At 40.4% G+C, this 23,954-nt stretch overlaps 1 protein-coding gene across 2 annotated transcripts in view; it reads left to right on the forward strand.

Annotated features, from left to right (window-relative positions):
- The first annotated feature begins 3,968 nt into the window (after positions 1-3,968).
- Positions 3,969-23,954, forward strand: part of PSTPIP1 (proline-serine-threonine phosphatase interacting protein 1) — a 62,680-nt gene continuing 42,694 nt past the window's right edge. For both annotated transcript variants that reach the window (XM_069956329.1, XM_069956330.1), the window contains exon 1: positions 3,969-4,317. In XM_069956329.1, coding sequence (XP_069812430.1) covers positions 4,285-4,317 — 33 coding nt within the window. In that variant the 5' untranslated portion in view covers positions 3,969-4,284. The remainder of the gene's footprint in view (positions 4,318-23,954) is intronic.

Consider the following 23,954-nt stretch of genomic DNA (forward strand, 5'->3'; position numbering starts at 1 on the left):
AAATTAATAAAAAGTCATTAAAACATCCTAGAGATCATGGCGGAAAAAATGACCCCTTATAAAGCCCCGTAGGTGAAAAAATAAAACTGTTATAAGAGTCACAATAGGCTCATTTTATTAATAATTAATTGCCCAAAAAAGGATTTCATTAATCGCATTTGATTAGCGGTGGCGGTTTGGGGAAATAAACACGTTGTGTTAAATTCTATCCCACGAGTGCTGCGGTATTCTTCTGATTTATATCACCTATACTTAGTGGTCGCTGGTATATACCGCTTGGCACCATATCTATCGCTACACAAGTGCTGCATTCATTCTGAAATTCTCTTATATATTATATAAGATATATATTTTATAATTTAAGTAAGTGGGAAACAAACTCTGCTGTATGCTATATCCATTTAATGTATATGTTTTTGTCCTCCTCAAAAGCATAAAACATATACATTAAGTATAATCACAGTGTAAACCTATACTCAGGCTCTTTTCACACCATGTTAGTGGTGGCGGGGGAGCCAAAAGCAAGGACCTTGGCCGTGTCAATGTGCCTTTGCCACCTTGCGTCACAAGGGAACTCGGTACAGAGTAGGAAAGCCAGCCCGGTGGTGCAGCTAAAAAGAAGAATGGTGGGCAGCTAGAAGAGAGGTGTTGCAGGCCCAGGGCACAGATGCTCTAGATCCCACTTCTATGACCCTGCATCGCTAGAATAAAACATGTTTTTTACAGCAATACTGGCACAAGGAGCAAAACGCCAGGCATAGATTCAATCAGGCTATGGAAGGGGACCAATGGGGCTATGTAATGCTCCGTGCATCTAATATTCATTGTCTAGAAAGCAAATCTGGGACATTGACACAATTTCAAGACAATTCTGAGACAAATCAGCACTACAGAAAATAGACTAGGCCTATCCCTGATAGTAAATTGCACTTTTATTAGACCAGTCTATTACCAACATAGCAGAAATAGACCACACACAGAAAAATTTTCCCCCTTTATAATTACCAGCAGATATGTTTGGTTTACAAAACTCCTTTTCACACATCTATTTCATCTGTAAAATTGTTAGCATTTTAGCTTTTTAGCATTCTTATTATGAGAATATAAGAACACAACTTTAACATTTTGCTTTTTTTTTTTTATATATATGAAATGTAACATACAAAATGTTTACACACCAACAAAAGAACAGCCTTTTTTATTGGATGGCCGTCATTCATTAACAAATATCTGTTATTTTATAACACTGTTATTATATGAATAATGGCCGTTGTTCTAAAAAAAAAAAAATGTTCATTATTTGTCGTTCAATGAAGGACTTCCAATAAAAATTTACATCATTTTGATGGTGTTTGAACATAGCCTCAAGTTGCTGAAAAATGAGGAGCAAAAACAGAAAGAGTTTGGTAATGAATTTATTGAAACAATTCTACCAAACTTCCACAAGGGAGCACTGTAGCACCTGTTTTCTGGTCAAGGTAGTTTTGAAAGCTATACTCAATTAGAAATTCATTATTTTCTATACTTTTTAGGGGCTGTCAAAAGTAAGTATAGTTAGTAATGCATTTTTTGAAAATGTACCGCTGTAATCTTTCTTAGGATTTATTATTTTCTTAGGATACTATTACTTTTAGGATTTATTACTATTCTTATAGTTTATGTTTATTAAAGGGGTTGTCCGGCGATAAAAAATTATTCACAGAATAACACACATTACAAAGTTATACAACTTTGTAATGTATGTTATGTCTGTGAATGGCCCCCTTCCCCGTGTCCCACCACCCCCACCCGTGTACCCGGAAGTGTGGTGGGCTATACATTACCTGTCACGTGCCGACCACGGTCTCCGATCCTCAGCAGTGACGTCTTCTTCGGGAGGCCGGCGGATCTTCCCGAGTGCGGGCCGCCCTCTGCAGCGTCATCCGAAGCTCAGCCGCGATTGGCTGAGCATAACTGTGCTCAGCCAATCGCGGCTGAGCGGCTGATGGCGCGGCCACGTCATCAGCTGCTCAGCCGCGATTGGCTGAGCACAGTTATGCTTAGCCAATCGCGGCTGAGCTTCGGATGACGCTGCAGAGGGCGGCCGGCACTCGGGAAGATCCGCCGGCCTCCCGAAGAAGACGTCACTGCTGAGGATCGGAGACCGTGGACGACACGAGATGCGGTGAGTATAATGCACCACACTTCCGGGTCTAGCGTGGGTGGGGGGAAACACGGGGAAGGGGGCCATTCACAGACATAACATACATTACAAAGTTGTATAACTTTGTAATGTGTGTTATTCTGTGAATAATTTTTTATCGCCGGACAACCCCTTTAAGTTCAAAATATATTTGTTTTTTTTTGTGGTCTGTAATACAGAGCAAATTATATCAGTATTTCATCAGTATTTTAAACTATTTTGTCATCTGTTTTGTTTGTTTGTTTGTTTGTTTGTTTTTTTCAAATAGTTCAATGTCCTGTGCAGAAATATCTAAGTTTACGTTTTTGTTTTTTATGTACGATAAATGGATAAATCGATAAATGGAAAATGGAAGTGTGTCCTTAAAATAGAAGAGGTAAAAATCTTTTCATTGAAGTTTATTTCTGTTTAGGTTCCAAACCAATGTTTGGCTTACAAGCACCGAGGAGAAAGGATATACAAAATAGCTCTCACACCTCTTGAGCGATGAGATGTCAAGTGTCACTTTATCTTGGAGTCTTAGAACATTGACTGGGGATTTTATGCCAAACCAAACATTCTCTCCAAAGGGAAAGTTTTTTCCATCTGCAAATCTGAATGATCAATCTAACAAAACTATGCAGGTTTATAAAGATCCTTTTTTTTTAAAAAAAGTACCCCTTAAAATAGACCAATATCACAGAATTAGCACTTTACTAACAGTATGTACCAGTATACATAGTATAACTACTATGATATCACAAGATTTTTTTCACTCCATTTGGCAGCTGCTGTCACAAGTGGGTTTAGTCATGTTGGCTGTTGTCAAATTACTATTGTGACATCACACCAGATTCATAAGGTAAAGCTGCTGTTACATCACAGGTAGTCAGGCTAGTCTTATCACAACTTTCTGTCATGTTAACTGCTGTGACATCACAGAGTGGGTTTCTGGCAGGTTTCTGGTCCACTTACAAGTCTCACCATATCCAATGATGATAGGTTATATAATTCTAACTACTATTGGAGGTTAGCATCGGAAGAAGTAGGCATATCAGGCTCAGAACATAATGAGACTCTGGTATAACTCAAAAGTCATAAAACAAGATTTACTGCTCTTCACTTTGCATTAACATTTCTGGTTAAAAAAAAACGGCAAATAAATCCAGGTGTTATACACAGCAGTTGTTTGGATCCCACAGGAAGAAGGAAGTCCTTACCTTATATTTCCTATTCCATTTCAATAACTTCTAGCTTTGCACTGGTTAGGCAAAAAAAAACAGCATATGGGGCACCAGTCTTAAAGTGTTACTATCATCTGGTGTAACTTTTGACACATCAGACATGTCAAAAGTTACGGTTTGCATCGGGTGTTACTCCTGAGACCCACTGCAATCCCAAGATAAAGCTAAAGGGAGTGCCCAGCTGTCAATGAAATCCATCATTGGTAGGGGTTTTTGGCAGTGGGCTCTACTCCCCAGCTCCCCAGCCTGGCTACTGTTCCTTCTCTATATGCTTATGTACTTTATTGCACTGTGTGGCCCTATATTTGTATGCTTATGAGTATAGATGCACAGGGTATTACACAACCATTTACACGCACAGTCCATTTACATAAGGACCCCAACAGGTCGTTGTAATTTTAGGCCTAGTTTACACCACACTGCGCATTATACCCTGTGAAATGTGCAGACTTTCTTCACCTTTGTGTTGCTGTGCACAGTTTCCGAGAATCGCGTAGATCTTCCTCATCTGCAAACAGGTCTCAGAAGTATAACTTCCTGTGTGACTCTGCTCTTACTTTTTAGAGAACTAGAAGGTCTTGATAAAGCCACAGTTTACCTACAGCCACCCAAGTCTCTCGGCTATATCAAGCTATATCCGTACATATATATATTCCGTGTCCTTCCTGGCAGATACTGCATATTTCTCAGGCTTCTTTTTATGTAACAGACTAGATTTATCATTGCAATAGAAGGTAAATATTCAAAGCTGGACTGGAGAAACTATAAGAAATATACTGGTGGTCACAGACTCTCTTACTTACATCTGGTGACGTCTTCAAACTGAAATCAACCATCTAGATTGAAAGAAACCATAGGATTATATGTGAAGATACAAGCATGGCACTGTTGGAGTTTAAGGATGCTTTCTGGGTAAGTGCTTATTTTTTTTTTACTATTTTTCCTAGATGATTTGAACCACACAAATTTGCACAGGGGTAACGCTGCAGTAAGAGCTGATCACTGAAGCATGCAGCAATGGGACTTCTTGTCTCTAGGGGATTCACAATGTAAAAGGAGTATCTAAACATTAAGTTGTATTCACCTTTTCTTAACCCCCAGTGTCATACAGCAAGTCCCCAAATATCAGTCCTGGAGCTTTTCTTTTCTGAAAGGGCTGATTGTAGGAAGGCCATATAACCCTACATTGAACATGACTCTGTCTTATCTTAACATATGTTATTTTATATGCATAATAGATAACAGTCTGTGTTTATTTGGTATGAAGAGTTTTCAGTTCATGGAGTAAAAGGGGAAAATCAATTGCCGTATTCTGTCCATAACTGATGATGGGGGCATAGTTTCCACAGCGTTTGGATCGCAATCTGAATGTATATGTGGAAACACACCCTATCCACCAGTTATCTTGCCCCATTATACCTGATCATAGCACTGTAAAGAGGGAGGACTGGCATTTTACCCAAGAGTCTCGGCAACAAATCTTTGAGGCTGGCATTGTTTTGTGAACAAAGGCTTAGATACCCAGGGCTCTCTTTTCTACAAGCATGTTAGGGCATCCTGTGGCATAACAGATGTGTACGGGCACAACATAGTGAATTAATATAGTAAAATTACTGTAAATTCAAAGTCAATTTATGTATCTAAAAAGAGATGTAATAACAAGTATAAAATATTGTAAAATAAAGTATCAAAAATATCACAAAACGTACAGTTATATCACCTGCACATACCGTATTTGGTTTCCTCATAATGGTCAGTTCATGTAAATAATATGTAGGCAAATTTTAGTTTAGCAGTGAACAATAAAAACGAATTAAAAAAGCTTGAACCAAAGGTGTTTCTTGTGCTTGTCCACGCAGAGCTATATTAAAACAAATGAAATCCTAATGTATACGTACCCCAATATGTTACATATAGAAACTACACAAATATAGCTAGTAGAATAAAGGAAAGAGCCTACATGTCTGTGTGGATGCCCAAAAAAATGGTGTGATTAAACATGTGCTGTCACACTAGGCATTTAAAATAAAATAAACAAATAAAGGCAATAAAAATGGCAAATTGGCTTTTTAGCTCAAAAATGTAGCTAGATTTTAGTTCAGAGTCAGTAGGAAAATATATAAAGGCCATATCCTCATGGTGTTTTTGTGTTAGCATTTTATTTTTTAAAACATTCTTTATTTAATGTTTTTGGTTTGAGTCGCAAACATACAAAGCCAAAGGGTGGCGATTAACAGTGAACAAAGAAAATGACATATAAGAACGAAGTTATAAATCGTCATCAACTTAACATTAGAAGAGAGGTAGGTACGTAGCGTCATATGAAGGAGAATATAGTAAGATAACATTTAATTAAGCTACATACTCAATCGGGAGACATCTTATCAGTGTATCGATGAGAGTGGTGAAGAGTTTCAGCGGAGGAGATTCTACTATATAGAACGTGAATGAACTAACATATAAGACAGACCGACAAACACAAGACAATCAACTACAGGGGGTAGAGGGTGAGAGCGGGGGGGGGGGGGTTGCTGTTGTCACATGAGAGAGAGGAAATGAGAGATTGTAAGGTTCCGTACTATGTGGACTGTCTGGTTTGCAGTGTCACTTGGTGAGCTAGGATGTATTGTAGCCAAGGGGTCCACAGTTTTAAGAAGGTAGTAAGGGATGGTAGAGTCCAGCTTGCTAGTTCTTCCATGGTGCGTATGTGTTCTATTTTGGCGTACTATTCAGATATAGATGGAGGTGTAGTTTGTTTCCAATGTATGGGTATGAGCAACTTGGCGGCAGTGAGAAGATGAACCAAAAGGTTCTGTTTGGACAAGTGAATATTTGTGGAGGGTAGCCATAAAAGTACCAATTGTGGGGTCATGTCAATAGGCTGAGCACACATTTCCTCTATAGCTTTGGTCACTTGTGTCCAGAAAGGGGTAAGCACAGGGCATGTAAAAAAAATGTGCGTTAATGTGCCTCCCAAGTTGCCACATCTCCAACATAAATCTGTGGGTATAAGTCCCCATCTATGAAGCTGATATGGCGTACGATACCATCTAGTTAAGATTTTGTAAGAATTTTCCTGAGTGGTGATAGAGTTGGAAAACCCATGAGAGTGAGAGAGTATGAACTTAACCTCCTCCTGAGTCAGTGAAATATTAAGTTCTTGTTCCCAAGCGATGAGAAAACCAGGCTTAGAAGGGAGATCTAAAGTAAGGAGATGTGAGTATTTTAGATAGACATTTTGCAATAGGTGTTAGCATTTTTTAAAGGGAAACTATCAGCAGGTTAGACAAATCTATTCTGCTGATAGCCCCCTATCACCCAGGAGACACAGGATGAAGGTTTGTCCCTTACCTGCATGCTCAGTGCAGTTCCCATGCACTTAGTTGTTTACACCTCTGTCTGGTAAGACCGTTAGGAGCACTGCCCCATCCCCATAGCGACAATCCAGCCGGGGCAGAACAGCTTTTTGGTGGTAGGGCAGTGCTCCTAATGGTGACCCAGTGCCACAAACAGTCTGATTGGGCTATGGAGTAAAGGATTAAGTACATGGAATGGTGCAGAGGATGAAGAGACATACCTTCACAGTAGACTTACCTGCAGTGTCTCCTGTGCAGTAAGGGGCTATCAGCAGGTTAGATTCATCTAACCTGCTGATAGTTCCCCTTTAAAGGCATTTTGGCATTTTCCTGCTCTTTGCTAAATCACAACTTTTTTTTTCTTCAAGAAATGTGCCATTTTCCCTCTCACAGACTTTGGGAAAGGGGGAAGGGGGGGGGGGGGGGAGACACCATAAAATGCTATGTCTATATACTTTTTGGTGTTTTTTTAGGGTGTTTTTTTTTCTAAATTCTACTACAGAAATCCTAAAATCACATAATGAAGGAACATGACTTGTATTAAAAAATGCAGAGGATAAAACGCCAGAAAAAAAAAGAATATTTTTATACTAATTTACACCAAAACGAACACCAAAATTAAGCATTTTTATGTGGTGGTTTTCAGACCAAAAAAACGCCATGCAAAATCTTAGTCTGACAGGAGCCTCAAGCCCAAAAATGACTTGTTTTTTTAAAGTTGTGCAATCTTATGTATAGATTGATGAAACCACAATTGTGATGCCTACTATCTTTTACAAGCAATCATTCCTCTAGTTCCAGGTTTCTATTTCTGTGGCAATAATAGAAAATCTTTACGTAACAAATTTTGTTGTGTTTGCATTATTGCATTAGGAAACCTAAGATTAAGGCTATGATCCCACTATGTTCAAATGAGTGCAAACAATGGCCGTTGTTGTAAAACCATGGCCAGAATTAATGTTCATGATCATTAATTCTGGCTAAAGTTTTACAACAACGGCCCTCCACTAAAGAACGCCCATTGTTAGTATGTAGTGAGAACATAGCCGGAAAGTACTGTCGCTTTTGACATGTCATTGAGATTAGTTTGGATCTGTTGGGAACCCAGTGCTTAGACTCCCTCCGATCATTAAATATAGCTAGAAGAACTGCATGCTAAGCATGTTCTCTCGCAGCTCTATCCACACCACTGAGACAGACTTCTCAGCTCTATGGGCCTGTCATGCAATCAGTTCTCAAAATGATATGTCAAAGTGACGCATGCACTTTTGGTGCCCCCCCCCCCTTAAAAAAAGCTTGCTCTCCCCCACCACATATTAACCCTTAGAGGACCAGGACAATTTAAATTTTCTCCTTGTGCTTAAAAGGCCATAGCACTTGCATTTTTTCACCTAGAAACCCACATGAGCCCTTATTTTTTGCGCCACTAATTGTACTTTGCAATGACAGGCTGAATTTTTGCATAAAGTACATTGCAAAAAGCAGGAAAAAATTCAATGTGTGGTGAAATTGAAAAAAAAACCAATGCATTTCTTTTATTTGGAGGGTATTTCTTTTTTACGCCGTTCGCCCTGGGGTGAAACTGACTTGTTATATATGTTCCTCAAGTCGTTACGATTACAATGATATGTAACATGTATAACTTTTATATCATGTGATGGCTTGTAAAAAAAATTCAAACCATTGTTAACAAATATATGTTCCTTAAAATGGCTCTTTTCCCAGGCTTATAACACTTTTATCCTATGGTCTATAGGGCTGTGTTAGGTGTAATTTTTTGCGCCATGATGTGTTCTTTCTATACCTTGATAGCACATATGTGACTTTTTGATCGCTTTTTATTACAATTTTTCTGGATTTGATGCGACCAAAAATGCACAATTTTGCACCTTGGGATTTTTTTGTGCTTACGCCATTTACCGTGCGAGATCAGGAATGTGATAAATTAATAGTTCGGGCGATAACGCACCCGGCGATACCAAACATGTTTATTTATTTATATTTATAACATTTTTTACATATCACAAACCATTAAGCGGTTTCCTTTATAAACGGAAACCAGACAAAGGTGTTACCAGAGAAATTACATATGTATATATATGTTTTTATATCTATGGCTAGACCTGGACGATCACAAATGAAGGCAGAGACAACAGATCACCCCCACATAGCTTCATCCAGCCAGCTGACTAATTCTTCTTTAGGCTGGGTTCACACTATGTATATTTGAGGCTGTATTTGTGAGGCTGTATAGCAACCAAAACCAGGAGTGGATTGAAAACACAGAAAGGATCTGTTTACATAATGTTGTAATTGAGTGGATGGCCGTCATTTAATGGCAAATTTTTGCTGTTATTTTAAAACAACGGCTGTTATATTGAAATAATGGCAGTTATTTACCGTTATATGACGGCCATCCACTCAATTTCAACATTGTGTGAACAGAGCCTTTCTGTGTTTTCAATCCACTCCTGGTTTTGGTTGCTATGAGGACCTGACTTGAGGACCAAATACTGCCTGAAGTATACAGTGTGTGAACCCAGCCTTAGAAAGGCATCTGGCCCCTCTATGCCTATTGGGGAGGGGGCGGAATAAGGGGAGCAGACTCTGGATCCACTGAATTTATCATTTTTCTCACAGGAACATTATAAGGAAACCTACATCAGGTCTGAGCTGCCGTAGGTTTTATTCTGTGCACACACTGGTGTACTTAATAAATGTCCCCCTTAGGCTCCAAAAGAAGATTAGCTTTCTACTATTAAGAAATCATAATAAATTCCACACATTAATGTTGGCACAGAGTGTTGGGCCCCCTTCACAGGTTAAGAAAATCTATACGGATTTCTTATCAGGAAATCTGGATAGATTTCCTGACCCATAGGGTTTTAATGGGCATGGAAAATAGGTCTAGAAATTACAGGACATGTCCTATAATTGTCTGTAATTCTGGCAAAGAGGCCCCATAGAACCGTATGGAGCATCTGGAATTCCAGACAGCTCCAGATGTACATCCCTAAACTGTGCAGAATTAAATGCAGTGCTTGGCAGCCTAGGCCAGCGCTAGCACCTGGGCAAGTCCCACCGGATGTTGACGCTGACCCTTTAACTGACCCCTGATGAAATCACGCGTAGGGTGTGCAGTTTGGAGCCCCATTTCAAAGCCCTAGGTGATATGTGATCTTTATTTTTTGTTATACATTGATTCCTTTGTTTGTCACATGGAGGCAGTTTATTTTAAGGTATCAGAGTGCTTTGCTAAAGTATGGTCACTATTAGATGTATGGTTATTTTCATGAATTTATTACCTATTTATTGATCTGTTTATTAATGTGGGCACTTGCACTTTAAATAGGTTTACATACAGGGTTTTCAGTTTACATTATAGGGATTGCGTAATATAGTAAACAGGGCTTTGACTAAATATTGTGTTTGGGGCTACGGTGGGAGTGTATATTTTTCCACATCTCCCTTGTGATGGTTTACCCCTTAGTGGGTTTTTAAGTTTTTTTTTTTAATCTGTATTTCCATTTGTCATGTTTTGATGTAAGCAGAATAATAAAATTGTTATTGATTTTCTGAAATATATATGTGGGTGCACCATTTATTGTTTCTTTGTCCTTAATTGGTAGTATGTTCTGTGGTTGGAACATTGGCAGCATCCATCCTTAGTAACTATAGTAGCTCCAACCTTTTTTCTTGTATAGGACCCTTTAACTGTACGCACTTCTAATCTGGAGCACATACAGTTAAAGCGTAATTGTCATTTAAATGTCACTTTTCAGAAATTATTAAATTTCAATAGTACAAGCGATTTTAGGAAACTCTGAAATAAGTTTTATCAAGCAAAAGGATTTTCTTCTGTACTTCTGTACTACCATTATGGTCTATAGAGGGGGTAGGGGCCGAGGGGGATGAGTGAGCACTAAGAGGAGAAAAGGCAGCCCTGCAGAGCATATCATCAAGTTTCCAGGGAAGCACTGACCTTTCTATCCTCTGAATCAAGTGTTTTATGTGCCTAGACAGTCTCCAAACAGTAGAGCTGGTTCTCTCCTCTTCCTGCTCACTTATCCCCCTACCCCATCTATAGGTTATAATGGACTCAGCAAATTCTTCTTCACTTTGCTCTGTGAGGGGGAGGGGGAGAGAGGAGGCTGCAAAACATTTTTTTTATTACAGAAAGAGGATTTGTAGTGCTTTTTAACCTCTTAAGGACGCATGACGTACCGGTACGTCATGCGTCCGCAAGAGGTGTTCAGAGCGGGGCCGCGTGGTGACCCCGCTCTGAACCGCCGAAATCAAAGGTGCCGCGTGTAGCCCGGGACAGCAGCTATTAGTGGGCACAGTCCGATCGCCGTGCCCGCTAATTAAGTAACAAGTAGCCGTGCCCGCTAACAAAGTTAACAGCTGCATCTGATCACTTGTATGCAGCCGTCCCTGGTGTCTAGTGGCGGAGATCGCCCCCGGGAAGTTGTCCTGGAGGAGCGATCTCCGTGTCTAATACCTGCTGGGGTCTTCGCCAAAATGGAGCTAATCCCGGCTCGGCACTTGGTTGTTTTCAGCTGCAGCAGCCGAAAGCAATCAAATGCCTATCTCATCGATCTATGCTGTATAACTATATACAGCATAGATCAATGAGAGATCAGAGTAAATATACTAGAAGTCCCCCAGGGGGGTTTCTAGTATTTGTGTTTAAAAAAAAAAAAAAAGTGTTGTTGTTAATAAAAAGCCCCCTCCCCTAATAAAAGTTTAAATCACCCCCCTTTCCCCATGTTATAAATGAAAATAAATAAACATGTTTGGTATCGCCACATGTGTAATCGCCCAAACTATTAATTAATCACATTCCTGATCTCGCACGGTAAACGGCATAAGCGCAAAAAAATCCCAAAGTGCAAAATTGCACATTTTTGGTTGCATCAAATCCAGAAAAAATGTAATAAAAAGTGATCAAAAAGTCGTACATGCGCAATCAAGGTACCGATAGAAAGTAAACATCATGGCGCAAAAGTGCCACCTCACACAGCCCCATAGACCAAAGGATAAAAGCGTTATAAGCCTGGGAATGGAGCGATTTTAAGGAACAGATATTTGTAAACAATGGTTTGAATTTTTTACAAGCCATCAGATAAAAGAAAAGTTATACATGTTATATATTGTTGTAATTGTAACGACTTGAGGAACATATATAACTAGTTATATATTCTCCCCCAGGGCGAATGGCGGAAAAACAAATAACCCCCAAATTAACAAAATCCTTTTTTTTTTTGTTCAATTTCACCACACATTTAATTTGGTCAATTAGTGACGCAAAAAATAAGGGCTCATGTGGGTCTCTAGGTGGAAAAATGCAAGTGCTATGGCCTTTTAAACACAAGGAGGAAAAAATGAAAACGCAAAAACGAAAATTGGCTCCGTCCTTAAGAGGTTAAAAGCTATTACAAAGTTTCTTAAAATTACTTAATTTATGCAAAAAAAAAAATCACATTGACACTGACAGGAGAGGCATCCACAGCGGATTTCACTGCAAACTCGTCCGATATGTCCAGTGTAAATCTAGCCTAAAGGCCCTATAACATAGGGTGAAGCTTGTTAATTGGCTGATTGCACAGTTTTAGCAGGTGAAAAATCATTCTTGGTCAGCAGCACATGTGTAATTAGGGGCTTTATGATAAGTCCAGTCAGAATTTGTCATTGACCTTGCCTGCAAGACACTGAACAATAGGACCCTTGGACTGTGTTCACATCTGGCGTTTTTGCAACTGCTTTGCCACTATTTTACCTGAAACTGCACAATTATGGTAAAATAGTAGGAAAATTACAGCAAAAAAAACGTGTCAACACAGCCTTAAATCGTCCCTTGAGAAACAGTGGTACTTCGGTTCTCAAATTGCTCGGTTCTCTAACTGCTTGGAACTCAAACTGTATTTTCAAGGAAAGTTTGCTTTGGTGTACTGATACTCGGTATCTGAACGTTTTTGAGAGCGTGGATGGTGGGTTATACGTGGTGAGTTTAGCACTGGTGAGGCTTCAGATATAGTACAGTACTGTATAAGAATGATCAGTGTATACAATCTAATCATTGCTTGTAAAAGTACCCCAAGGGGACCTAAAATGTAAAAAAAAATAAAAATGTTTTTAAAAATACACCAAAGCCCCTCCCCAATAAAGATCAAAATCACCCCCCCAACCTATTATATAAATAAAACATAAATAAATATAACATAAAAAATAGTTAAATTAATAAACATATTATATATACCATAGCGTGCGTAATTGTGCGATCTATTAAAATATAACAACCGTCATCACGAATGGTGAATGTTGTAAACGAAGGGAAAAAAGTGCCAGGATTGCTGATTTTTTGTTACTATATATATATATATATATATATATATATATATATATATATTATAGAAAGTGATAAAAACGTCCGATCCTCACAAATATGGTATTAATAAAAAGTACAGATCATGTAAATGACACCCCATACAGCCCCATAGGTGAAAAGCTAAAGCCGTTATAAGAGTCACAATAGGACCATTTTATTCCATTATTTCATAAAAAAAAAAAATAACCTTAGAGAATCTGTGTAAACCTGCCTATGATTGTGTTCAGACTGACCTATAGAATAATGGTATCATGTCGCTTTTACCATATAGTGCAGTACATAGACACAGTAACCCCTAAAAGTTATAATATTGCAATATTTTTTCCAATTTCACCTATTTATATTTTCATAAATAATATTTTGGGGTTCCATCATGTTATGGTAAAATGAAAGACGCCATTACAAAGTACAACTATTCCTGAAAAAACAAGCCCTTACATGGCCCTGTAGATAGAAAAATGAAAGTGCTAGAGCTCTTAGAAGGGGAGGAGGAAAGAACGAAAACGCAAAAAATAAAAATATGCGCGGTCCACTGGGTTATTTTGGGCTTGGTCCTCAAAGGGTTAAGTTCGAGAACCGAGCTACCACTGTAATTGCTCCTGTCAGCAGCCCATGCAGATGCTGAGCCAAAAGGGAACTCTACTTAAAGCTGGCAGGGGGAAGGGTTTCTAGCTAGGGGTGGGTTCAGACTGAGGAATTCTCGCAGAAAATGTCTGCGGAATTCCGTCAGCTGTCCACCCGCACGGGCACGCGCTTTTCCGCCGGCTCCATAGTCGCCATTCTATGGGCAGGCGTATTCCGCGATCTGCTGAAAGAAGTGACATGACACTTCTTTCAGCGTATAGCGGAATACGCCGGCCTATAGAATGGTGTCTGTGGGGCCTCCGGAAAGGCGCCCAGATGTGCGGGCGGACAGCTGACGGAATTCCGCGGACATTGTCTGCGAGAATTCCTCAGTCTGAACCCACCCAAAGAAGGAATTCAACGCAGAACTGCTGTCTGTGGCTCTCCGGCCTTACTATAAGGAAGAAGAGACTTCTTAAATTTCCCCAGCACTGTCATAGTTAAATCATAGCATGCAGCCACAGAACTACTTCCTGTGACAGACAGCTTATGCTTTTTATTTCAGGATCTGCATAGCTACCAAAATGCTGCTCCCTGCAGGTACTAAAGTGTGCTGCCACAGGGCTCATGCACACTGAGCAAAAGACGAGGAGTTGAAGAGGAATCCCCTCTTAAATTCTGCTTGAAATTCCTCCTGTAAGGCTATGTGCACACTGAGCAATTCTCGAGGAATTGAAGCAGAAAGTTTTGAGGCAGAATTCAAGCAGAATTTGAGCCCCCCATTGACTTCTATAGGATTCCTCTAGCAGATCTACAGCAGAAAAGTCTGCTCGGAAATTCTGCAGTGTGAACAATTCCTCGAGAATTCCTCAGTGTAAACCCACCCTAAGGGCGGGTTCACACTACGGAATTCTCGCGGACAATGTCTGCGAAATTCCGTCAGCTGTTCGCCCGCACGGGCACGCGTTTTTTCTGCCGGCTCCATAGAGGGGCCGGCGTATTCCGCGATCCACTAAAAGAAGTGACATGACACTTCTTTCAGCGTATAGCGGAATACGCCGGCCCATAGAATGGTGTCTATGGGGCCGGCGGAAAGGCGCCCAGATGTGCGGGCGGACAGCTGACGGAATTCTGCGGACATTGTCCGCGAGAATTCCGTAGTGTGAACCCGCCCTAAGGGTGGGTTCACACTGAGGAATTCTCGAGGAATTGGGGTATGTGCACACTGAGCAATTCTCGAGGAATTGAAGCAGAAAGTTTTCAGGCAGAATTCAAGCAGAATTTAAGCCATATTACAAGGCCCAATCAATAATGTAAATGAGTGCTAATCTGCTAGATTGGCGCTCATTTTCTAAACCTATTACACAGCTTGACCTTGTTGCACGGACATCATTAGCAATGTCTGTGCAGCCCTTGCCTAGTGTAAAATAATAAAGTTCATACATACCTGACCACGCTCGCCTGTGCTTCTGCCTGCCCGCTGGTACCTTCTTGTCTTCTTCCCAGTTTTTCAGGCAACCTCTGAAGTGACAGGATGATCAGCCAATTTACGAGTCGTGGCCAGTGATTGGCTGTGCGGCCTGTCACTTCAGAGACTGGCTCTGCTGTACCACCAGTGGTTGATGACAGCAGGCAGAAGATAGGAAGGTGGTCAGGCATGTATGAAGACAGCATGGTCAGGTATGTATGAAGACAGAGAGTGTGGTCAGGTATGTATGAAGACAGAGAGCATGGTCAGGTATGTATGAAGACAGAGAGTGTGGTCAGGTATGTATGAAGACAGAGAGTGTGGTCAGGTATGTATGAAGACAGAGAGCATGGTCAGGTATGTATGAAGACAGAGAGTGTGGTCAGGTATGTATGAAGACAGATAGCGTTGTCAGGTATTTATGAAGACAGAGAGCGTTGTCAGGTATTTATGAAATCGGCTGATCGTTGTGTTCATTACACAGAGCAATGATCTGCCGAATCGGCCTGATTCGGCAGATTTTATCTCTCTGTGTACTAGGGCCCTAAGGCAACAGGCTTAACCTGCCTCATGAAAGGGGGGTAGCTAAATTTATAGAAAGGCAGAATTAGAGATTTAAGAGTGAGGAAGCATAAAAGTAGAAGTATGCAATGGTAGAGTGCGGTCGGCACTGCCGGTGATAGTAGCGCTATGGAGCTGACTGACAGGAATCAGACCTGCATTAGCTGATGCGAAGGGGTGCTCCCAGAAAAACAGGACAGCATATGCAATAAAAAGTAGAGAGAGAGACTGGGGCACTCACCGAGCTTCCAAGCTTAGTTTATTATACGATGCGACTTCAATCCATAGGTGAGGGAGGACAGATGGAGCAGCGGGCGCTTACACCCCCGGGGGGTGTCAATAACAACAAGGCAATACAACAACCTATCCAGCATAAAACATGTAACATAAAACTCAAAAAAAAGATGCAATGACCTATTGAACCTCAATGTTACTGAGTCTGAAAGAGAAGGAAACATTTTTTAAAAAGTAATTAATAAATTACATAATTCCATAATCCCCATTTAAGCCTTTAGGGTTTAGTGTTCTTCTAACACTAGAAACACTTGAAACACCAAACCCTAAAGGCTTAAATAGGGATAATGAAATTATGACGTTCAATAGGTCATTGGATCTTTTTAGTGAGATATATGTTACATGTTTTGTGTTGGATATGACATTGCATTCTCCTGTCATTACTGACACACTGTATTAGGCTATGACCACACATGTCTTTTTTTGGCTGCCTAATGAATGTATTTTGGACGGCTGGAATATTCAACTCAAATAACGACAGCTATTTCAAAACAACTGACATTATTTGCGGAGTAACAGAAGTCATTTTGAAATAAAGGCCATTGAGTTTAAAATGGCAACCTCCCGAAAATAACGGCCAAAAAAAAGAGGTTTGTGTGGTCGTGGCCCAATACTGTTTTTTGAGACCATGTTTATAAGCTGTTACTAATATAGATATATGTCTATAGTTACTTTATATACTCACTGTTGTGAGAAATATTTTGTCAGGTAATTGTTTGCTACGTGATACGAAGCACTACACTTTTGCCTACTACACTATATGATGTCACTTCACATGATTGACTGCAGTGATCATGTGAATGAACATGACATCATAGCTGCAGCAAAGTAGACACATACTGGTGTAAAACAATGTAATGGAGCAACAGGTATTTTCTTTTTCTCCATCAGATTTCTATTTTTAACCTCCTGGACAACTCCTTTAAAGCTATTCTGATATTTCTGATTCTGATATAAAAAATTATCAATTGACTAGTTAGTAATCTCCACCACCCAGTGTCAAGACCCTGAGCTGCTCTGTCACTGTGCAATAGCACAGACACAGTCAGAGTGGCTCCAGCTATACTATAAAGGCCCTATAAAATAGGGTGAAGCTCATTCATTGGCTGAGTGCAGAATTTTAGCAGGTGAAAAATCATTCTTGGTCAGCAGCACATTGCCCTGTGTAATCAGGGGCTGCATGATAAGTCCAGTGAGAATTTGTCATTGACCCTGCCTGCAAGATACTGAACCATGTTAAGGCTTTTTTTTTTTTTATAAAGTATTCATCGTCTTACATGACCCTTGGGCTATGTTCAAACCTGGCGTTTTTGCAGCTGTTTTGCCACTATTGTTGCGGAATTGTGGTAAAATAGCTGAGAAATTGCAGCAAAAAAGCCATGTGTCAATACAGCCCATGCAGATGCTGAGCCAAAAGGGAGCCAGTCCACAGCAGAGCAGCAGGAGACGTGGAGAGGATCTCAGCTGGAACTTCTGCTTCCTCTTTTTTTAAAGGGAACCTGTCACCAAGACAATGCTATCTAATCTACTGTCATCAAGTTATAGAGCAGGAAGAACTGAGCAGATTGGTATGTATCTTTGTGGAAAAGAATTCAGTATAACTTCTAAAGGCCCTATTACACCAACAGATCTGACGATTATCTGCCAAAGATATGAAGCCAAACCCAGGAACAGACTATAAACAGAGAACAGGTCATAAGGGAAAGACTGGATTTCTCCTCTTTTCAAATCCACTCCTGGGTTTGGCTTCAAATCTTTGGCAGATAATCTGTCGTCAGATCTGTTGGTGGAGATCTCTCTACACAGAGAGATTTATCTGACAGATTTTTAAAGCCAAAGCCTGGAATGGATATGAAAAGGGGAGAAATCTCAGGCTTTTCTTTATGACCTGTTCTCTGTTTATAGTCTGCTCCAGGCTTTGGCTTCAATAATCTGTCAGATAAATCTGCCTGTGTTAAGGCACCCTAACATGTTGATTAAAATCCCCTGCTCACTGAGTCCAGTGGGCAGTGTCACTCAATGGACTGGACTCTTTAGCATGGAAAAATCTGAGGTTTCAATCAGTAAATTACAAGTTACAGTTGTGCTTAAAAAAATTTACGTATCCTGGCAAAATTTTTTGCTTTCTTGTCATTTTTTTCAGAGAAAATGAATGGTAACACAAAAACTTTTTTCCCACTCATGTATAGTGGATGGGTGAAGCCATTTTTTTGTCACACTACTGTGTTTTCTCTTTTTAAATCATAATGAAAACCAAAAACATCCAAATGACCCTGATCAAAAGTTTACATACATTTCTTATACTGTGTATTGCCCCCTCTAACATCAATGACAGCTTGAAGTCTTTTATAGTAGTGGATAAGTGTCTTTATTTTTTTAGATAGTAAAGCTGCCCATTCTTCTAGTCGAAAAGCCAAGTTCCAGTTCCTGTAAATTCTTGGGCTGTCTTGCATGAACTGCGTGCATGAGATCTCCCCAGAGTGCCTCAATGATATTGAGGTCAGAAGACTCAGATGGCCTCTCCAGAACCTTCATTTTGTTCTGCTATAACCAATTACAAGTCAACTTGGCCTTGTGTTTTGGATGTTGAAACTCCAAGTGCAATTTGCCCCCAGTATTTGCTGATAATGTGCTGCATTCATCTTTCCTTTAAGTTTGACCAAGTTTTCTGTGCCATTGTATCTCACACATCCCCAAAACATCAGAGATCATCCCCAATGCGTTACAGTAGTAATGGTGTTCCTTTCACCATAGGCCTTGTTGACACCTTGCCAAATGTAACGTTTATGGTTGTAGCCAAAAAGTTAGATTTTTGTCTCCAAATTACCCTGTTCCAGATGTTTTGAGGCTTGTCTCTGTGCTATTTTGTGTATTGTAGGCAAGATACTTTGTGGCGTTGCGCAGTAATAGCTTTCTTCTGGCAAAGGGAAGACTCTGGAGTGGCCATCTCAGTTGTATCGACTGTAGTGGATCCGCTGTACCACCACTAGCGATGATGTAAGCCGCAGCAGGGAGCGGAGTCTAAGGGGCCGCTTGTCTTCACCAGTGCCCACCGCAAGGCGGTATGGATTTGCTGCGGCAGACGACCACCAGGTCACTATCTCTGGCTTGGCTTGCTAGTGGCGGCGGCTGAGATGCAGCTGGAGACAGGTAGGCAGGCAGACTGGAACACAGCAGGACTCACAGCAGATGGCAGTCAAAGGCAGGAACCACAGATAACAGGAACCATGGGCAAGCTGAGAAAATAAAGATCCTCATTCACAACTACCACAAAAGACTCCAAGCTGTCATTGATGTTAAAGATGGCAATACACAGTATTAGAAATGGGGTATGTAAACTTTTGAGCATTGTCATTTGGATGTTTTAGGGTTGTTGTTATGATTTCAAAAGAGAAAACACAGTAGTGTGACAATAAATGGCTTTAGCCAACCTCTAACCAAGAGTGGAAAAAAACAAGAAAAAACAAGAAAGCAAAAATTCTGCCAGGGTATGCAAACTTTTCAGAACAACTGTAACTTTACTAAATTTATTAATTGAAACCTCTGCTTTTTCTATGCTAAAGAGTTTTCTAACAGGTTTGTAAACTTTTGAGAACAACTGTGTACTGAGTGGTTCCCTTAAAGATTTACATCAATTTGCTTAGCTCATTCTGCTCTATAACATGATGCCAATAGCTTAGCATTTTTATGGTGATGGGTTCCCTTTGTAGCATTTTAATGGGGATGGGTTCCCTTTAATCTTTGCATTAGATTACTAAATGTTTTGCTGTTCTCTTTCTTGTAGAATGATGACAAACACTGCAACTTTTTTTTTTTGTTATTTATTGATTAATTTTTTTGTGCAGTTTCAAAACAAATTTTATGTAAGACTTTTTGACTTGACTTTTAGGATAGGTTCATACACAGTAAAATAAAAGATAATTACAACTGTAATTGTGAGTGAAAATAAAACTGTAATAAATGTGTAAACAGGTTTTTGATTTTTTTGTTTTACTAAAGCAGGTTGTGTAAAATGAGCATGTTCATAATTTGTCCGGTTATGATCAATTACAGCCATCATTCTATACGGTAACTTCAAAGGAGTACATTATAACATTTGTTGTTATGGTGTGTGAACATGGCCTTAAAGTGTACCTGTGGTTATTAACAACTTTGGACATGTCATAGGGACATGTTCAGACCTGTACAGCATGTCGTGGGTTAAAAAAAAAGTGTCAGGCTCTATAGGAGCCCATTATAAGTCTGAATCTTTTTTTAAATTCAGACACGCTACATCTGATCAGTACGGGTCTGAACACTCAGACCTAAACCAATCAAAACTTTTGATGATTTAGCTGCCATTATATACAACATATACCAATATATAGCATGCAAAGATCCCAAAAACAGGAAAAATTTATGTCACTGTAATAGAGAAATAAGTATTTAGGGCCCAATTGCCAAATATATGGGTTCTACCAAAACTACTAACCAACCTACAAAAAATACTGAACCACTGTATTTATCATAAAACAGAAAAATGTTTATTGATTAAAAGCCTAATCAAAAGCAGTAATTTGGAGGTCCATCTTACTATTTCCAAAACAGAACAATTAGAGTCTAAAAATAAAATATCCCCATCTTTTGCAATCTCTTGCCTCCTTTATAAAGAGAGGCTCCATTTGCGCTATCTCCTTCATAAATATGAATATGCCCTTGAATTTCTATTCACATGATAATAAAGCAGGCAAACTCCTAGCTAGAAAACTCAAAACATGCGCCACTAATAGTGCTATTCCGTTGATAAAACACCCGTCTTCCCAGACCCCTATATTATCCCCTAGAGACATAGCTGAAGCTTTCAAGGCATATTATAGTGATCTTTACAACCTCTATAATGATCCGACCACCCCCCAACCAAATCAGACTAATATCGAAAAATTCTTAGATCAGCTTCACCTACCCTCGTTTATGCCCCATCAGCCCTCACTGCAGAAATAAGCTCCTTCTAAATCGCCCATGCCCTTAAATCCATGACACTGCACAAAGCCCCAGGGCCAGATGGATTAAATATCGCATATTACAAAAAAATTTCTAGTATCTTGTCGCATTACCTGCTAAAAATATTTAATATGGCTAGGAGCATCGGCTCCTTTTCCCAAGAAATGCTGGCAGCACGTATTATCACTATCTCCCCAAACTCGGGAAGCCTACAGACCAAACCTCTAACTACTGACCAATCTCTCTCCTTAACGGAGATGTGAAAATTTACGCTAAAATAATAGCTAATAGTACACTGGCCCCTATTCTTCTCTCCTTTGTTAAGAGGGACCAGGTAGGCTTCACTTATGGCAGACAAGCACCTGACAACACAAGAAAGCTTATCTCAATAATTCAGCATTGTGCGATGAATCATATCCCTGCCACATTCCTTACTTTTGACATGGAGAAAGCATTTGACAAGGGGAACTGGCAATATGCGTTTTCAGTACTGGAGTTTGGCTTTGAAGGCCTATTCTCGTAAAGTGTCACTAACGTGTCACTTTTTTTTTGACAGAAATCAATTGTCCAGGCGATTTTAAACTTTGTAATTGGGTTGTTCTATGGAGAGGGGAGGGGGGAGGAGGGGGATTAGTTGCCAGCAGAGAGCAGAGAACAAAGGATTACACCACAGGGAGCTGCTGAAAGACCCTATTCAGAGGTCAGAGAGGTCAGTGCTGGTGTCAGAGGAGAAACCCTGGTGATGTAGCTGTAAATTAACTCTTTGTTGTCCTTTTTTGGTGCCTCATCTCTCCCTCTCCATAGAGAACAATGAACACAGGGGGGAGAGCTTCAAACTGCTTTTTCATGATAAAAATTTTTTGGCTAATAAACCCAATTACAAAGTTTCTTAAAAACGCCTGTACTATTGAGTTCTGAAAAAAAATTTTTTTTTAATGACAGTGACACTTTAATATTCCAATCTGGTGGCAAATGGTACACTCTGTTCACCCTAGTTCACCCTGTCAAATTGGACACGACAGGGTTGCCCTCTGTCCCCCATCTCTGTCCCCCCCCAAAATTGCACTCTTTGCGGACAACGTCATCTTGATTACTTCGGACCCAATCCGCTCACTTCAAGCCGCCTTTGATATCTTACATAGGTTCAGCACCATCTCCTATTATAAAATTAACAATCTCAAGTCACAGATCCTTCCCCTTAATGTTCCCTCGCAGGTGTTGGCCTCACTAAAAGCTACATACCCTCTAGACTGGCAATCTACTTCTATACCGTATTTGGGTATCGCCTACCTCATCACTCTACAAAGTTCATTTCCCCCTCTCCTGATGTCTCTACAACAAGAGATTAACTCTTATAAATACTTCTATATGTCCTGGCTAGGCCGTATTGCTGCCTATAAAATGCTTTGTGGTGTGTGTCCCAGTGTATCCCAGGCCATCTGAGCGCTCACAGAGAGAAGGCAGTCATGTGATTGGACACATTGAGCCATGACTCTCTGTACTGGCCGGAATTCCTGTGTTTAGTCTGTTTTTTTTAACCAGCATAGGTCAGGTCAGAAAATCTCCCTTCTGGAAACTGGACCTGTATTTCTAAAGTACAGCTTTGTTTTACGGCATGATAACAACAAAATATACAAGGAATGTAAATTGCAAACTTGCTTTATTTCACATCTACTGTTTATTTAGATTTTGAAAGTAATAACAACAGTGGCACTTTCAGGGTCAGCAAAGCGGGGTCTACAGTACTGTACTCTGACCCAGGAAGTCCCCCTCACCTTCCAAATCATAGCAGATCCACTTCAGGCTGGGGCTTGCATCAGGGGACAGGACTATGGAGGTAATCTCTCTAAAGCAATTCACATTGCTGAATAGAAAAGTTTCTGTCACTGTCCTCCTGCACAGCTCTGTGATTCTCACTTCCTGATTGGTCCTTCTTTATTGCTGTCATGTGACCACACAGACCTCTGACAGCAGCCCTGCTCCTCTACTCTTGCCTGTTGTACTACACTACTGCATTTTGGGGATCTGCAGTTCCATCCTGTATCTACAAACTGTTGCTGTTTTTTAGGCCTATGCACTATATATATATATATATATATATATATATACTATACTATACATTATGCTCCGCATACTGATGGCTTTACTGTCCACTAACTTATTATATGACATATCCATCTTTCTAAATGTTTGTTTCATTTGTTTCACATGTTACATGATTATTTTTGAGGTGTGGAACCAATTGTTCCAGGAAAGGCCCTCGAGCTATTACTGTTGTGTTTGCTTTCGATTTAGCCAACCATACAGCCACCAGTAGATGTGTGGGAAGAAGCATACTACAACTAGATAGTTACTAGAAGAGCATTTGTATTGTGAACTAATAATTATACTGCTCTAGAAATAGCAATGTGGGTGCTTTTTATTTATTGATAAACTTATTAATTACATATAGTATCCACGTCAGGGGGGCCGTCACGTCAGGATGTAGGACGAACGGCTCTGTGCTCCTCCCCCTGGCTTCCAGGTGCCGCCGCTCCCTCACCTCGCTCAGGCGCTGATGATATGGCTAGCCTGTCCGTTCGAGGCCCCCGGGATGTCCTTGCTGCTGCCTGAATGGGGTACTCGAACTACGAGCTCCGGATTATGGCCACAAAACCGGGGAGTACCCTGTTTCAATCCGGACTGGACCATCGCTGCCTGTGGAGGCTATGCAGGTACCATAGACGGTGGGGTCTTGCAGTTGCTGAAGCGGGCAAGTGGAACGGCCGGCCCTGGCGGGTAACGTGACATCTCTTCTTAAGCCCCCGTGACGCCGATGTTTGTCGGCTAGCCCCGGACGAGACCCAACTGCCTGGTCATTGTGCTCCTGCCTTGTAAGTCTTTTTTTACGCTATGGCGATTTGCCGGGTACGGTGTGCGGTTGTGGGGTGCAGGGGCG

This window comes from Dendropsophus ebraccatus, chromosome 1 (genome assembly GCF_027789765.1).
Source record: "Dendropsophus ebraccatus isolate aDenEbr1 chromosome 1, aDenEbr1.pat, whole genome shotgun sequence".
Taxonomy (NCBI): Eukaryota; Metazoa; Chordata; class Amphibia; order Anura; family Hylidae; genus Dendropsophus; species Dendropsophus ebraccatus.